At 42.8% G+C, this 17,614-nt stretch overlaps 1 protein-coding gene across 11 annotated transcripts in view; it reads left to right on the top strand.

The window, feature by feature from the left end:
* The window catches only part of TACC1 (transforming acidic coiled-coil containing protein 1), a 115,211-nt gene extending 105,963 nt beyond the window's left edge, over window positions 1–9,248 (top strand). For 10 of the 11 annotated variants that reach the window (XM_013059266.2, XM_013059265.2, XM_045070923.1 and 7 more), the window contains 3 exons: window positions 591–697; window positions 3,242–3,362; window positions 4,434–9,248. In XM_013059266.2, coding sequence (XP_012914720.1) covers window positions 591–697; window positions 3,242–3,362; window positions 4,434–4,502 — 297 coding nt within the window. In that variant the 3' untranslated portion in view covers window positions 4,503–9,248. Of the gene's footprint in view, window positions 1–590; window positions 698–3,241; window positions 3,363–4,433 lie in introns of those variants that run through there. The other variant, XM_045070925.1, reaches the window with a different exon arrangement.
* Window positions 9,249–17,614: the final 8,366 nt, after the last annotated feature.

The following is a 17,614-nucleotide window of genomic DNA, read 5'->3' as shown; positions in this document are numbered from 1 at the left end:
CTGATGCGCTACCTACTGTGCTAACGAGGCTCCTTTAAATTTACATGTAAGTGGGCGTATTGATTCACCTTATTTGCATGCCATCAATAAGACACATTTGTAGCAGTGAACATTCTTTTTTTTTTTCATAGTAAAATAAAAATGAAAATGGCCAACTTACCTAAAAGGGGACTGAGATTGACATTCACTTTTGAGCTCTTTCTTTTTATAAGATTTATTTTTTAAGTAATCTCTATAGCCAACATGGGGCTTGAATTCACAACCCCAAGGTCAAGAGTCACGTGGTCTACTGACTAAGCCAGCCAGGCACCCCTGCCATTTACTTTTGAATGACGGCCTCCCTAAACCGGGTGTATTGATATAACTGAAACTTACTATGTTTTGAAAATTTATACATGAAGAAATTATCTAGAATTTCTTCAGTAAGAATTAGTTGTGCCTGTTTTGAATTATCGTGGAATATAACCTAAAGGCATCTGAATTAATTAGCTTTTCTTGTTTTTAAAAAAACTCGGGTACATGATTTGTCACTAGGGGGAGAAAAATAAAATGACCAGTTCCTTTTATTTTAAATTGTCACTTTGGAACAGAATGAAGAAGCCTTGAAAAAATGTGCTCAGGATTACTTAGCCAGAGTTAAACAAGAGGAACAGCGATACCAGGCTCTGAAGATCCACGCAGAAGAAAAACTAGACAAGTGAGAGCTTGCAGTAAATCTGTTTCACGGTTCATGGTGTGGTGGGAAGACTGAAAAAGGCCCAAAAAGCCCTCAACCTTGTTTGGCAACTCCAGGTTGCATTGGTGTGTGTGTGTGTGTGCGTGCATGCCTTTTATTATTTAATTTTTTGAATAGGTAGAATCTTCACATGCTTCAAACATTAAAAAGAATAAAAAGGTACACTTTATCTCTCTCTCCCCATCCCTTTTCCTCTGGCCTCCCCTCCTCCAGCTTTATGGAGGTATAATGAACATAAATGGTTGTGCAAGTTTAAGGTGTACAACCTGTTGATTTGCTCTGTGTATCGCACAACAGTGGCCTTAACTAACACCTCCAACACACCATGTGATTACCATTTTTTTTTTTTTTTACTGTGGTAAGACTCTCCCTTTGCTATACAAATGACAGCATACTTTGCTTTTTTTCATTTAGCAGTGCATTTTGGAAATCCTTCCATAGCAATCCATGAAGAGCTTCCATATTTTTCTTAACAGCCATATGGTGTGCCAGTGTTGAAATGTGTCATTTCTTTAACCAAACCCCTCTCCTATGGGACACTCAAGTTATTTCCCAGCCACTACAAACAGGGCTGCTATAAGGAACCTTGGATTATTATCATTTGGCATGCATTTGGTGAGCTTTCTGTATGCTGGAAAAGGAATTACTGGGCCAAAGAATAATACAAATTTGTAATTATGATAAGTGTTGTCAAATTGCCCTCATTCGACATTTATCAGTTTATCCCTATGTGAAGTACGAAAGCTTCTCTTCCCCCTACGGCTTAGCCAGCAGACCAAATTTTTTGTTTTCTGCAAATCCAATTGATAAAGGTGGTATTTCAGTTTAGTTGGGGGTTTCTTTTTTTGATAAGCAAATAGAGCATTTATTTTATTCAATGTAGTTTTGATTGTGGAATAAAATTGAACATATTTTAGCAACTGTCTATACCTATACTAGCCTTACCGTGAATGATTCTATTCTTTGCCCAGTTTTCTATTGTCAGTATATATATATATATATATATATATATATATATATATATATATATGGTTATATTTATGCACTAAAGAGGCCAGCCCTTTGTGATATGAGTTGTAAATGATTTTTCTAATTTGTCTTCTTGCCTTCTAGTGTTTTTTGATGTGCAGGAATTTATTTTTCTGTAGTGAAATTTGTCAGTTATTTCTTTTACTCAGGATTTTCTGTTGTGGTAACAAAGATCTTCTCTGGGCTGAATATGAAATATACTCCCATGTTTTCCTTCTAACACTTTTATGACTTCATTTATTTTTTTTAACCCTTAAGTCCAGCACATTTGGAATTTGTCCTGAGGAATAGTCTCAAGAATGCTTCCAACTTTATTTTTTAGCTAAAAAGTAATACCTACTTGTACATTTTCCTCTCCCTCTTCATGTTTGTAAATCATTTCAAATTCCTTTCTTTCCTTCTTGCTCCCAGAGGTGCTGCTACCAAAGGTTTATAATGTGTTCTTCCAGTTTTTTCTTTGTGCCTTTTCAAATACTACCCAAAATGGCTTTAGACTTTTTTTTTCATAATATCGGAGTCATAAAATACAAATTTCCTTTTTCACTTAATAGTATATCATGACCATTTTCTATCTCAAAACATGTAGTTCCATCTAGTTATTTTTATTAGGTTGTAGGATTATCCCATTCCTTTACCGATGGGCGTTTAGATAGTTTCACACCTTTTTCCATTGCAAACAATGGAATGTCCATATCCTTGTGTACACAATTGTGCAGAGTGGGAGTATTGCTGTGGATATGTTACTTCAAGGGAATTGCTGGGTCAGAAGATGTATGCATTTTAAATTACAATAGTTGCAACCATATCCCCCTCCACAAAGACAGCACCAGCTTTCGTTTCCCCCAGCAGCTGGTGAGTCTGTTTTCTGGCACCTTGGCCATCACAGAATAAGATCATCCTGGTTAATATTTGCCAAGCTGATAAATTTAAAAGTTTATCATTTAAATTTTCATGCTTCTGATGAAAGCATTCTTAGCATCCTGTCGTCAATTAATTGGCTATTTATCAATTGACATATAGTTTTTAAAATTTCTTTTGTATCTCATTAATGAAGTTACTTTAAGTTCTAGCGTCATAGATGACAGTGGTTAGTGTCCTGACTCTCTAGCTGTGACAGTCCCACAGATGACCCTGCCTGCTATTGTCCTAAGTTAAAAAAAAAAATCTAAGATTGCTGTAGAAACTGTCACATGATTCCATTTTCTAATGACATAAATTTTGAACTCATTATGACCTATCAGATTAATTCCACCACTGGTTTGCACCTTGGAAATGTCCTTAGCAGTTGTGTGTCAATTGAATATTTATAAATTTAAATTGAATGGTGTAAGTCACCGATGTTTCCCTTGTGTTGTCATTTCTTTTAGTCTGTGTCTCACAAATGTCAGTGGTTAGCATCTTGACTCCTTAGCTCTGGCCGATGACTAACCAGGTGCTTCTTGTCCCTTTATTCTGCAAACAAAACGCCACAAACAGAGCCAATGAAGAGATTGCTCAGGTTCGAACAAAAGCAAAGGCTGAGAGCGCAGCTCTCCATGCCGGACTCCGGAAGGAGCAGATGAAGGTGGAGTCCCTGGAAAGAGCCCTTCAGCAGAAGGTACGCAGAGGAGTGTGGTGGGACAACCAGAGAGACACTTGGTTTTCCTTATTGGCAGAGGTTAGCTTGTAGTGGATTTGGATGAAAGAGAAGCCTTGTCTTTTTGCCCAGACACTTTGATCCAGCTCCCCTGGGAACTGATTCAGGTGGACACAAACAAGGAGACCGTTAATTCCCAAGCATATGAGTCGGAAACATCCCCAGGACGGATGCAGAGAGGAAATTGCATTAACTAAAGTTTAGGGGACCAGACACTTCTTAGGCTCTGGGGCTATCTTTTCTTCTTTCTTTCTTTCCTTTTTTTTTTTTTTTTGGCATAATACATGAAGGCATCTTGCCCCTTCACTGCAGTTTTACCCTCCTGGGGACACTGGTGGCATCTAGAGGCATGTTAAGTTGTCACAGCTGGCGCCCCTCAACATGTAACAATGCATAGGACAGTCCCTACTACAAACACTGACCCAGTCCAAAATGTCAGCAGTGCCGTCCGTGGTTGAGAAATTCTGCTGCAGGCAGATAAAAATCAGGTCCCTATTTTTCACTATTCATTGATTCTTAGACTTCATTTTTTTGTGTGCCTCTGGTGTTTTTCTTACTGTATCTTCAATTATGTGCTCATGCCTATGGCATCTATTTAGCTGAAGCAAGGGTTTCTATCATGGGGTCTGCTAACCCCTAGACGTTGTTCCTTGGCATAGTCAGACTCCAGAATCCCAGGTCCCTGGAGGTGCTGATGGGCTGAGTGAGGTCCCAGGTACCTGTGTTTGTAACAAATATCACAGATGATTCCTGTGATAACAAGAAAATTTGAGAACTAAGAGGTTCCCGGGCAAGCTGCAGAGGGCCAGTGGTTACCCTCATCCCCTGCTCAACTGAAGCATGACGTTGTGAACTCATGAACATTTTTCAGGGGAGAAGGGTCCCTTTCTTTAAAGGGTCTCTGATGTAGAAATGTTACGAACCACCGAGCTAGGATGTCTAGGCAGAATGTAGCCAGTCTTGGGACTAGTTGTCATTGCCTTGATCTCAGGATGTGGAGTGGCCGACATAACCATGTTGTTTGTCTTTCAGAACCAAGAAATCGAGGAACTAACGAAAATCTGCGATGAGCTGATTGCAAAGTTGGGGAAGACAGACTGAGTTCCCTCGTTAGCTCAGCAGATCTGCATTTGGCTGCTTTTCTATTAACCACAGTTATCTTGCCTTATCCAGGAATAATTGTCCCTTTGCAGAGAAAAAAAAAAAAAAAACTTTAAAAAGCACATGCCTACTGCTGCCTGTCCCGCTTTGCTGCCAACACAACAGCCCTGGAAGGAGCCCTAGAGCATCGCACAGTCCCGGGAGGAATAGCGTCTGAGCATTGTCCGCTGACAGGTTTGGTCAGGCTGCTAAGGTTGGGGTCGTGATTTCTCTATCTTTAGTCCATTTTTAAAAGTCGTCTTTTCTTTTCCAAGCACGTTAAATTTGGGATTTTGTGGCTCCTGTTTGGGATCATCTTCTGTCCACCAGCTGTCTGAATTTTTTGGTGACCTATTTATTTCATCTTTTAAATTTAGCATTCAGCATTGGTAGTTTTATTTGAGGGAGGAAATAATTTGGCCTATTGTTACTTCTAGTTTATAAACAAGAAGGGACTAGTACCTGTTTCTACACACACATACACACACACATATATGCTTATATATATGCTGCTGTTTTTTCCTCTGAAGCAGAGTCAAATAAGAGCTTCTCCACACAAGAGTGTATTTCCATAGATGTAAAACCCTGTTTTGAAATAGAGTCGTGGCCCAGAATGCCAACCTCAGAATTTGGGGAATTGAAGGTGCGAAGACCCCAGACTCGGGTTTTACATCTGGGGAAGACTTTTTGCCACAGTGTTTCGTTGCCCTGGTATTTGGACACCTCAGCCCTGACATGTGTGGCCCCTTTGGGGTCAGTCCCAGACTGCACGAAGGGCAGCGCTGGTGGGACTCCCTCTAAGCCAAGTTTTGGCAAGTCTGTCCCAGAGCCATTCTGTCTCCTCTGCTTCTCTTTGTTGCTACAAAATCAGCATTGACTCTTCACCATCTTTCTATGTGAAATATGCAAAGAAAATCTACTTGTAAAAGGCTTAGGTGATCTCATTGAGTTAGAAGGTAATTGTAACCCTACTAGTGATTGTTAGGTGAGGAAACAGTTGAGTTTTTATAAGTGCGATGCATTGTTCTTCAGTTTTTTTTTTTTAAAGGCAAAAAATCCTTTCAAACTTAATAGAGTGTTTAATAAAATGGGCTATAAAAATCCTGTGAGCCACTCCAAAAATCAGCACATTTTGAATATTGTTAAACAAAGAGCGTTTGGATCCTGGAGGAGAGGAGCGCAGGGAACAAAACCATAGTCACAAGACCAAATTCCTCAAGTTCTTCCTGGACATGGGTCAGGGTGATGGGACTGTTAGCCCTAAGACGGACATTTTCCATGTAACACCAGTGAACTCCCTTCCATTTGGTAGGCAGAACCAAATCCATGCAGTGTTTGAAAGCACTCTTTTGTCTTAATCTTACACCCTGAAAGTCTTCATGGTGATATGCACTATATTCAGTACATGTAAGTTTTCGTACCTTTCTTGTAAAAACTCTTGCATGATCCAACTTCAGCAATGAATTGTGCCTAGTGGAGAACCTCTATAGATCTTGAAAAATGCATTTTTCTTTAGCAGTGTACTATTCACATGGGTGCAATCGTTAGCCCCAGGGAGGTCCATAATGTCTTTTAAAGCTAGAAGTCACGTCTTGCCAATATGCATTTATCGTAATTGGTGCTTAGGCTGTATTTTAAAGCCTACTGTCTTAATATTTTGTACAAAAAAAGAACAACTGAAATGATCTGTAGTTGGAGAAATGACTTGACAATCATTTGGGCGTTGAAAGCAGTCACTGTGCTTCAGTGTGAGTGTGATACTGGAGTCACAGTATCCGCGATGTACGAGTGTCTCCAGTTGGTGGAACTGATGTCTCTCAGTCCTCCACTACTAGGGAAATTCACTTTGCATTTTGCAGAAAGAAGTGTTGCCAAACCTTTTTGCTGCTGTGTTTTGCTGAGATATCCATGTTTATTTGTTTTATATTGATCTGTTTTAAGCATGAAAGGCTTTTATAGTGGTCTCCATTCTAAATCCATCGTCCTCCATTTAGGCTTCTTATGTATATAAAAAAAGTAGCTGTGTGTTAAAACCAAGGTGACGACAATCCTTCCCTAGCACGCTGGTGGAAGATGCCCCCTAAAAAGACCCCAGTAAGTGAGGTTGCTGTCCAAGGACCACGAAAGGGCCCTGTTTAAGCCAAGTTTGCCACTGGCTTCTCAGCCAACGGCCATTACAAGGGAATGTTCTTCCTTCTCACTTAATAGGTGGATATTCTCCAACAAGAAGAAAAATGTAGCTTGCTCAGCTGGTACATCAAGAGAATATCCTGGGCAGAAAGAAGTATGTTTTTTTTTTTCTTTAAAAATAAGCAAGAGAAAAAAAAAACTTACAAAATTCTAAAGAGTAAGAACATAGCCTAGAATTTTGCTTCAAAGCATGTGAGGGCTCTTGAGTTGTTAGGTGGGCGGTAATAAACCCCATTAACAAGAATGGGAAGGGAAGGTGAAAGAAGCTGCTGTCCCAGATAGGTTTGGGGGTATTAGGTGATCAGTCTTGTTGAGATTCTGAACCCAGAGCTATTTCTCAAGTTTTTGACTTCGCCAACATGTAGATAGATAGTCTTTATCTAAAAGTATTTTAATGGGAAGATTTAGTACAAGACAGACCGAACAGTTTGCCATTTGGTTGGTCAGCCGTCCGGAGATTTACTTTATTTGGAGAAGCTCCTGGAACCCAGTGACCTGTCCAAACCTTTTGTTCTGTAAAACTGTTCTGGAAATACTGAGAAGCCCATTTTTCTCACGTGGTATCTAGCTTCTTCAGACCCAGCCCAAATTAGGAAGTGCAGAAACACATGATGGTGAAAAACTCTGAGGCTCTGGCAGCCTTCCAGAATGATATGGAATCTAAGGGGAGATTTACGTTTCATTTTGGAGGCTAGCTCAGGCTGAATTTTCTTTCCAGCCAGTTACCCTTCCTTCCTGTCCCACACTTTGTGCAACCCTCACATAAATACTTAAGACGTTTTTTGGACAGCCCTGCATTAGCACTGTTTATACACAGGGAGCATCAAGTGCCCAGAACATTCCTGGGCTGACTAAGCAGCCAGAGTGAAGCACACATTTTCAGTCAAGGCAGGTAACAGAGGACCCAGTGGTGGCTTTGCAGCTCAGAATAGAGTTTTAAAGAGCTGGCATTGGTAAGTCTGGTGAGCTGTGGATGGAGATGATTCAGCACGCCTTTTTTGCTGGGGCAGAAGCTCTGATGCTCCCTGTTTATTTCCTCTGGTTCTCCACTACAACTGGTAGCTGTTTCCCAAGTCGTACACGACTATCGTTCCTCTGTAGTCTGTGACCGTGCGAGCTTGCTCTCGGACGATGTGGGTTTCTTATTTTATCCTCTTGTTGGGAAGAGAGAAACTAAGTGTTGAAAGAGTAAATGATTTAGGCAAAGGATTTTAAAGTAAAGATGTATATAGTCTAAAGAATTTAAAAGATATCAGATTATTATTTGCTTATTAAAGAATAAAATATAGTCTGGGAATCCCAGAATGCCAAGCCAAAGGTCTAAGAAGTCATCTTCTTCAAAGATTTAAAAGAAGTAGCATTTTGAGGAGACTTCTTCCAAAAAGGTTTGACTGGCCTCCACATTCCAGTGGCTTTGAAAGAGCAATGTATCTCTCAAACCTTGAGTCTCCCGCCTAGTACAGGTAAAGGAACTGATACACTACACACTTCTCTCTAAGGGTCTCCCTGGCAGATATGTCAATGGCAGCATTTCCAGGGAAGACCCACGCCCTCGTGCCCAGAGCCGGCATTCCGGAGACTAAAGGTTGCACTTTCCGTAGTTCTTCATCCAAATGCGATCCCATGTCTGTGCCTCTTAGCATGCAGTTAGATTTGGACAAACAAGATTCCTAAGGAATAACTTTATTAACTATAATATGGTTACAGCTATTACATATATATATATATATATATATATATATATATACATATATATATATTCTGGTTATAGTTCTAACATGGAGGTGTCGCGTGTGACGCTGGCCTGTGGCAGTCCAAGTATTGGTTCCAACTCGTGTGGAGGAGGCCAGGCACAGAGCTGAGGTGTGGCTCAAACTTCCCCTGTATCCACTCTTCACTGTAGGGCCGTGAAGGTGTCACTTTGTCCCCCTCTGCCTGTCAGTGGTATCTGAAACATACACAGAGTAGGTCCCGGTCCCATTGTTAGCAGATGCTCTGTCAGTAATTTCCACGTGGACGTGGACGGATGTGAACTCCGGGACCGCAGCCAGTCCAGATGCAGGGCCACCTGCGGGTCACCGGCCACGCGCGCGGCTTCCACGCTGTCCTGGTCACCCAGGGGGCGGGATCCAGGCATTCCTTTAAACCTCAGAGGCAGCAGTAAACCTTTCAGTGTTGCTGTTAGCAAGCGTGTTTGCCAGTAGATGCCCATTTGTACTCACGTGCCAACAAGTCAATGTCAGCCGCACACGTGCTTCTGCCGTGTCCCCGCAGGCGCCGAGCCGCGTGCGAGGAGCCTGTCGTCCCAAGGAGCGAACGCTGCACTGACTACTGCTATCAGGATTGTGTTGTGTGGAATAATCATCTACATAAATTTTATATGCACAGTACTTTCCCTTTTATATGTCAGGTAAATATTTGTAAAAGTTATACTCACACAAATGAAATTATTATAATGATTACTAATATATTTTTTCCATGTTTCATTGCCTGAATAAAAACTGTTTACCACTGTTAGATCTGGGTGTGGGAGTGTTTTTCCCCCTGGTTAGAAGTCATCTTATCCCCAAGTGTGAAAATTTATGACAGCCCTGCTTTTCAGAGCTCCATATTTCAGGCTAAAAATAGAACAGATGACATTTTCATGACACTCATTTTGTGAAATTTTATGCATTTGGTTGGGTGTGTAATTAAAACAAACAAACTTTGGAATTCAGACCTTGCCGTATAAATTTCCATGCCTTCGCATCTGTGCAAACAAAGTTTTTAATTGCGTACTTCTTGGTTTTGCTTAGAGACTGCATGTCTGCCCTGGCATTTTTCAAGTGCTGGGAACCTAAGTCCGTTCAAGCTCTCGGACTTGGTGACAGACACAGGATAAGCCCAGACTGTGCAAACATTGCAGAACAGCCCACAGAAAAGAGTTCACGTTTTGTGTTTCTTCTAGGTTAACACCAGGAAAAACTTTTTCAGTACTGGCCCGGCCACCTCTGTGCCTAAGGGGAGAGGGGCCTGGGCAGGAGACTTCATGAGTTTTATTGCAGGAAAAGATCAATTAAAAGAGTAGCTATGGCTCCACTTCACAGCTTGATGGGAGACCCACTAAGGAGAGTCAGAGCACCGTTGGCCGCATCGTAAGACGCTGCAGCCTGCAAAGTTCCTAAAAACAGTGTTTCTCACTAGTGTGCTCCTGAACCAGCCGGAGGAGTCCTGGAAAACGACAGAGGAGGTGGCACTGATCATTGCTATGTACACACGGTGGGAGAAATCGCATCATTTTCTAAGCACTATTGGGAAGAAGATGATGGAAAGTACCTTCCTACTCTTAAAGTATTATTCTTAGTATGAGACCAAAGGTGATTTTCACACGTTAGTAAATAGGGGACTATGTGACAATTTCAGTGAGTGGCAGGCAGTATTTTCCTAAGAGAAACCTTGACGGGGTAAAGTGTTGCACAAGTTAACGATGAGCAGTGATTCACGAAATCTGTGGCAGATAGAAGTGTGTATGTAGTAGGTCAGGACGAGAAATTAATTTCTCGCTACGGCCAGTGGTCAACGTATGAAAAAAAGCAGTCTATCTGTTTAAGCCCTTTTCCGGCTATGGAAAGTGAGGCTGTGAGAGAAGCGCGGCCAAGACGGCAGGCACAGCTCGCGTGTTAGTGAACATTGTTGCCCTCCCTCAAAAAGGGGCAGCCAAATTGTTACTTTATCCTCCTTCCTTTTCAAGCTCTTTATATCCAGGTTGTCTCAACTTTGGATAATACCGCAGGCATTTTCCAAGTTTGTAGGCATTTAAGGACCAGTCAAAACTGAGTACCTTTCTCCCACATGCATTTACTCACTTAACAAATATTTCTGCATCTGCAGAATCCAAAGTGAGACGTGCAGAGTTTCTGAGGCTTAGTGAAAGAAATTGTTTTCAACTTCGATGGAAACGTCGCTGAAATATCAATGGTATGCTAATTAAAGTTCTTTCCCAGTAAAAAGCCATTCCTAATCTGTAAGTCTTTGCTCAGTTGTGACTTAAAGGTTATTAAGTTGTGTGCTTGAGGATGGGGACCCAGTGGTGCTTACAGTTTCAACATGAGTTAAATCGAACCCCCACGCAGGACAAGATGGCATCGAGCTGTCAGTGCTGTAGCAAGCAGTGAGGGCTGGCGGGTCCAGGAGGAGGGACAGTGCGATGGGGGGGAGGACACACAAAGCCAGCCGAGCGCCAGGCCGTGTGGCCCAGCACTTGGCTCAGACTGGCTTCAGACCCAGCCTTTCTGTTGTTTCATCTGCCTGAGCTTCAGTGTTCCTAACGAGGGATAATAGTTCCCACCTCAGGAGGGGGTTGGGAGGGCTCCGCGGGAATGCGTGTAGGGCGCCTGGCCCTTAGCTCCTTAATGGGACAGTGATTATCATCACTGAAAACTTGGAGTTCATCAGAACTTGGAGACTCCCTCTTAGAGTCCAGTGATTTTGCTGTTAGTTTTGAGATGAGACATCTCAAAATTACAAAGCTTTGGTAACTTAAGAGTGAACCTAACTTTGTTCTTTTATTTGAGATTAATAGGAAGTAGAAGTGTGGAGGATTAGCTGAAGACAGATCCCAAAGTTAGGGTGATGGAGCAGTTAAATGGGATGAAGGTCCCTGTTTCTGTGCCACAGACCATTCCAAGACCCCCAGCCCTGTACCAGCCATGAGATCCTTGGTGTCTTGATTCCGAGTTTTCCTTTGCTAAAATGTATAGGTCTCCAAGGGAACATATATGCAGGAACAGACAAGATATAATTCAGTTAACAGAACTAACACAATTGACTAAATTAGTTTTTTTTAAAGAAACGGTAAATGACATTTGAGTCCTCTCTGTGCCAGGTGCCTTTGGTCATGAGCAATTCCATGTGACTGGATTTTTTTTTTTTTTTTTAACTGATGGGGGAAAATGAGGTTGAAAAACACCGAACACGAATTGGTTGCCTGGAGGGTGGAGCTGGCGTGTGAACCCAGGTGTCTGATCTCAAACCCCTTCCCCTTAAGGCCACTCCATCTTGGGGCACTTTGGAACATGTCCTTCGAGCGTGTGGAGGACAACTTTTATTCAATAAATGAATTGTCTTGCTCTTTTCTTACCTCACATGGGAATATTTCAGTGGAGAGCAGACAGGCCATTGCATGCTATCTCCACAGTTCCAGAGCGTGAGAGCATGAAACCTCAGAGCTACATAATTGGTGACTGTGTTGGAAAGGCACTGTAAAGGGAAAATAAAACTCCATTCTACCTCTCGGGCATTCTTGCTTTGCAGAGAGCTTGGCATGGAAGGCTGAGCCACGGGTTCTAGTCAACTCCATTTGGTCAGGCCCCAGCCCCTTCATTTGGACGGAGAATGCCAGCAGATCCCTTCCTTGGATTTGTGGTTTTACAGGTCTGTCCAAAGTGCTGACTGTAAGGCAAAAGGTCCCCCGGTTTCCCTTTTTTTTTTTTTTTTTTTTTTTTTTTTTTTTTTAAAGATTTTATTTATCTATCTGTCATAGAGAGAGAAGCGAGAGCAAGCACAGGCAGACAGAGGCAGAGAGAGAAGCAGGTTCCCTGCCAAGCAAGGAGCCCGATGCGGGACTCGATCCCAGGACGCTGGGATCATGACCTGAGCCGAAGGCAGCCGCTCAACCAACTGAGCCACCCAGGCGTCCCCCCGGTTTCCCTTTTAAAATAATTCTGGAAAGGCCTATCTTGGGATGTCTTGACAGGAGTGGACTTGTCAAAAGACGGTGGGTCCATGGCCTTTTGCAGCGTCCACTGTGGCTGCAGCATCCAGAGAGGCATATGGCGGCCCACTGTCACACAGGAAGGGAAAAGGCCTGGGCCCGGCCCCAGCCAGCCTCCAGGTTTGTGCTCATTTCCACTGCAACAGTCTAGGCCTCAGTTTTGTCCGGAGGACGAGGTCAGGCTTTATCCTCTAAGCTTCTCTCGATTGTGTCATGACAGCCACTGTCCCCAACACTCCCATGACTCAAGCTGACATGTGCCCAACAGTCCCAAGGCCTTATGCTCACAGACTCAGGCCTTTGGTTGCACACCCGGCGGAGATGGCCAGCCTGTCTTGTCTGCCTTTCTGAGAATAAATTACTTTGACAAAACATGTTGAGTTCTTAAGATGTGCAAACTTACATAATCACAAATATTCAACCATAAGACATTTGTAGACTTCTGCCTTTTTTGTTCTAGCCATCAAAAATGACAGAACAGTAAGCTAACCTGGTGTGTTCAGGCATAAGCACCATATTTTACTAAAATCTTGGAAGAGTCCGGCCAGACCTGTTCAGACCTGAAGGTGCTGTGCAATAAAGCTCATACCTCAGATTCCCCCGAAAGGGTGGCACTTAGTGTAATTCGCCTTTTATGAAGTCCTGATTTTTCCAGACGCATTTTTTTCTTTCTTTCTCCCTTTCAGTTGGTCTTTGTAACATCATCCGTTTTCGGCCGAAATGAGAGGTCTAATTCAAGTGTTTCCTGCAGCAAATGTTATGACTCTCACTGTGAAATGTGTGTGAGTGGACACTGGGGGGCGCCACTCAAACCAGGTCAGCACCCATCTGGAAGTCTCTGGTACAGAAGAGAGCAGACGGGCTGGTGGTGGTCAGAACGACCAGTGAAGGGAATCACCAGGTTGTGGTACTGTTATCTCACATGTACATGTGTGCACTGGGTCACAACTTTAAATGTCTTAGTTTTTAAAAAGTTAAAAAAAAAAAAAAAAGCTGAGGTTTGCGGGGCTCCTGGATGGCTCAGTAAGTGTCTGCCCTTGGCTCACAGGATCGAGATCAGCAACACTTTCCCTGCTCTGCGGGAAGCTTGCTTCTTCCTTTCCCACTCCCCCTGCTTGTATTCCCTTTCTCGCTCTCTTCTGTCAAATAAATAAATAAATCTTAAAAAATAAAAAGCTTGAAAACCACTGACTGCAGGTTATGGTTGTGGAATCAGTCACAGTGTTTTACCGGGAAGAAAAAGAACTTTCGGTTGCAATGCCCATCTCTTAAACTGCGGAGTTAGGACACTTAGTAACCAACAGCCACAGTTCACAGTAACTTGAAGAAATCAACACTTTAAAACAGGAACATGAAGCTGCATTCAGAAAACAGGACATAATAAAAATTCCTTCCTAATGGTCAGTTGAGAGGGAAAGAGAAAAGAGGAAGTTAGGGGAGAGCAGATGAAGAATAAGAGCCTAGGAACCCAAAAGTGCTCTAAAAGATAAACTTCTGTTTTACAAGAGAAAAAGCAAAATTCTTTCCTTCTCGGGTCTCCACCGCACTGAAAGCTCCCTCCTCCCGGTGGCAGCAGAGGGCGGGCTACTTAGGTTCAAAGCCCCATTTCAGCTTTGCTGCCACTGCTAAAAGCTAACCTGACTCCCATTCGAAAAAACAAAACCTCATCTATAAGAAGCAAGACTACTCCTTGATGACAGATTCTTTTCCTAAACTCCCTTTGCGCCGTTCAGTTCTAAATGATAAATGTGTATATATGCAGTAAATTACCAAAAATCTTCCGTAGATGCTGGTGATTGTTACTACGAACGCCATTCTTCAAGGGGGTAACCTCGAGCAGTTAGGATACTTGTGTTAAATGAAGAAAATGACGAAATCATGCAGTTACCACGCATTTTTAGAAGTGTGATAAAATGTGAAGCTGAATCCAAGAGTTTGAGCCAATGAAATAAACCTAAAGGCAAAAAAGAAGGTTTCACCACAATGTCACACAGGTAGAAATCAGAGAACTCCAGGGGTCTGGTGAAATAATTGGTCTACTGGAGTATCTGTTGAAATAACCACCAGCTTCTCTAAATATTTTAAACAGATTTTAGAATAATTTTAGATTTACAGGCCAGTTGCTAGGATTCTCTAGACTTTGCTTCCCTCTTTTGTGGTTAGCTCTGTGCGTCTGCCCTTCCCTGTTTCTTATCTCACTGTGAACAGTGTTCCCAGATCTGAGTATTTACTGAACATTTACTATGTGCCAAGTCCTGGGGAAGTGCTGATGGGGGAAAGCTTTATCCATTTCCTGTCCCTTTTCTTCCCCAGTGTTTTCCCCTCCTTTTTCAAGCCTTATTGAACTTTTGTGGTATGTGCCACAAAGGGACAAGGAAGGACTGTGAGCTGTTGGCTCACCCCATCTTAGCTCTACTGTGGTTATAGCTGAGGGTGGTTTCCTGGGCAATCTCTTTTCCAATAAGATATGTTCCCTTAATACATTTTTTAAAGACCTTTATTTGAGGGGGAGGGGCAGGGGGAGAGAAGAGAATCTCCGGCAGACTCCCTGCTGAGCACAGAGCCCCGATGCAGGGCTCCATCTCAGGACCCTGAAATCATCACCTGAGCCAAAACCAAGAGTCTGACGCTTAACAGACGGAGCCACCCAGTCACCCTGATAAATTTTTTTAAAACTGGGTATGATAATTCACCATAGATGAGAGGAAGGCCTCTTTCCTTTTCCCTGCATCATCTTTCAAAGCATGTGTGTTGGGTTGAGAAGAGAGCTGGGTGCCGAGCCTGGCCTCCACACTGGGACCCCGGGCAGCCGCTGTAACACCGCAGACCTCCTTCCGGACTTGGAGCTTGCTCTGGGACTCTATGTTCTTTTTAAAACTACATATGTGTGCAGGTATACGAACATTTTCAATGCGTCATTCGAACTTGAGCTCTTTTCCAATCTCTGTTCAGGTTTCCTTCATATTCCAGATATGTTCTCCTGACAGCTGTTCTCCTAATTCTTTTGGTCATAGTTCTGCACTGAAAATGCTTTTTATGGCATTCTTGCTTGAGAGTCCCCCATCCACATGAACACTTGCCAGATCCCTAGATGAAATCAAGTCACGAACACAAACACAGCTGTACCTGTGTGCATCCAAATTTAGTACCTCAGTGTCCACGATCCCTGAACTTCAGGGAGGACAGGGTTCACTCGGCAGGAGGCAAATGCTTTTGTTCTGTCTGGGAGACAAGATTAGTGAGGGGGAGGGAGGCGTGTGCACCAGGAGGCAAAGCAGGCAGCAGCTGGAGATTCCAACTGGGTCCACTTCATTTCCGTAGGTGGATCAGATTCTGGGTCTATCTGTGCTTTTGGACACCGATCTGCCATTTTTCTAATTCTGGAAAATTCCGAATGCTGGTCTCTGACCTTGACCAATGCCAATAGAAGATAACCTGATCGTTTTTCTGGCTTCTTGGAGAAGGCATCCTATAATGTGATTCTGGTCGCCTTTTTTGATCAGTAGATATTATCTAGACTTATTTATGTTTCCATTTTGTTCTAAAAAAGGATTTAAGGCAGTTTGCAGGCAGGGTGTAAAACCATGGGCTTCGCTGAAGAGTCAGTTAAGACTGATTATGATAAAGGACTTGGTTGGTGCAGTTGGGACCAGTCCCTGTGGCCCCACCCACTTGACAGGCTTGGCCATGCCAGCCATCAGCCTGTCATCACACAGATTGAATCTTTCTGAAATGATTTAGCAAGTTGCTCTTCTAAAATGCCTTCCTTTTGCCTTTCACTGGTTGCTGCTTCATTCAATATCCCTCAAACATCCACTGCATGAGAAGGACTAGGTTAAAGGTCATATGAAGAAGGCATAATTCTGACCTTTAATGTACCTGTTATCTAATTCAGGGGTCAGCAAATGACGGCCGGGGCCCGATCTGCCCTACTGCCTGTTTTCTTTCTTTTTTTTATTAACATATAATGTATTATTTGTTTCAGGGGTACAGGTCTGTGATTCATCAGTCTTACACAACTCACAGCACTCACCATAGCCCAGACCCTCCCCAATATTCATCACCCGGTCGCCCCAACCCTCCCATCCCCCTCTCCTCCAGCAACCCTCAGTTTGTTTCCTGAGATTGAGTCTACTGTCTGTTTTCATATGACTCTCCAAGCTAAGAATGGTTTTTGTATTTTTACGTGTTCGAAAAAATCAAAAGAAGAATACTTCATGTCAAGTGAAAATTAAATTCAAATTCCAGTGTCTGTAGATCAAGTTTTATTGCAGCAGGGGCCACACACATTTTATTTTTCTTTCTTTCTTTCTTTCTTTCTTTCTTTCTTTCTTTCTTTCTTTTAACACTTTCTTTCTTTAAAGATTTTATTTATTTGAGAGAGAGAGAGAGAGAATGAGAGGGGAGGGGTCAGAAGGAGAAGCAGACTCCCCACCGAGCAGGGAGCCTGATGTGGGACTTGATTGGGGGACTCCAGGATCATGACCTGAGGTGAAGGCAGTTGCCCAACCCACTGAGCCACCCAGGTGCCCCCACACACATTTTCTTATGTAACATCTGTGACACTTTCACATCACAACAGCAGAGCAGAGTAGGTGTGACAGAGACTGTTTGACCTGCAAAGCCTATGGTATTAACCATCTGGTCGTTTCCAAAAAAGTAAAATTAAAAGAATTGCCAACCTATGTTCTATTCAACCAATCTAGCGACTGTCCACTGTGTTCTTTCTTGGAGCTTGGTTCTACTGTTCTCCATGCCAGAATCACAAAGGTCCTGTCCTAGGAGAGAAGTGGAGTCCCCTCTTAGGGGATGGGGCACCTGGGTGGCTCAGTCAGTGTTGCGTCTCCCTTTGGCTCAGGTCGTGATCCTGGAGTCCCAGGATTGAGCCCTATATCAAGCTCCCTGCTCAGTGGGGAGCCTGCTTCTCCCTCTCCCTCTAGCATCCTCCCATTCCCTTCCTCATGCTCTCACTCACTCTCTCAAATAAATAAATAAATAAAATCTTTAAAAAAAATCTTGTGGATGTAGATCTACTGTGGAATAGGAGTGCAACAGCTTAAATCTGAATCTGAGACATGCCCAGTAATATCTTGTATGGATTGAGTGCTAATTATGCTTATTATTATTGCAG

This window comes from Mustela putorius, unplaced genomic scaffold, assembly GCF_011764305.1.
Source record: "Mustela putorius furo isolate JIRA1106 unplaced genomic scaffold, ASM1176430v1.1 tig00003976_pilon_pilon_pilon, whole genome shotgun sequence".
In the NCBI taxonomy this organism is placed as follows: Eukaryota; Metazoa; Chordata; class Mammalia; order Carnivora; family Mustelidae; genus Mustela; species Mustela putorius.
This window is presented reverse-complemented; position numbering and strand designations above follow the sequence as displayed.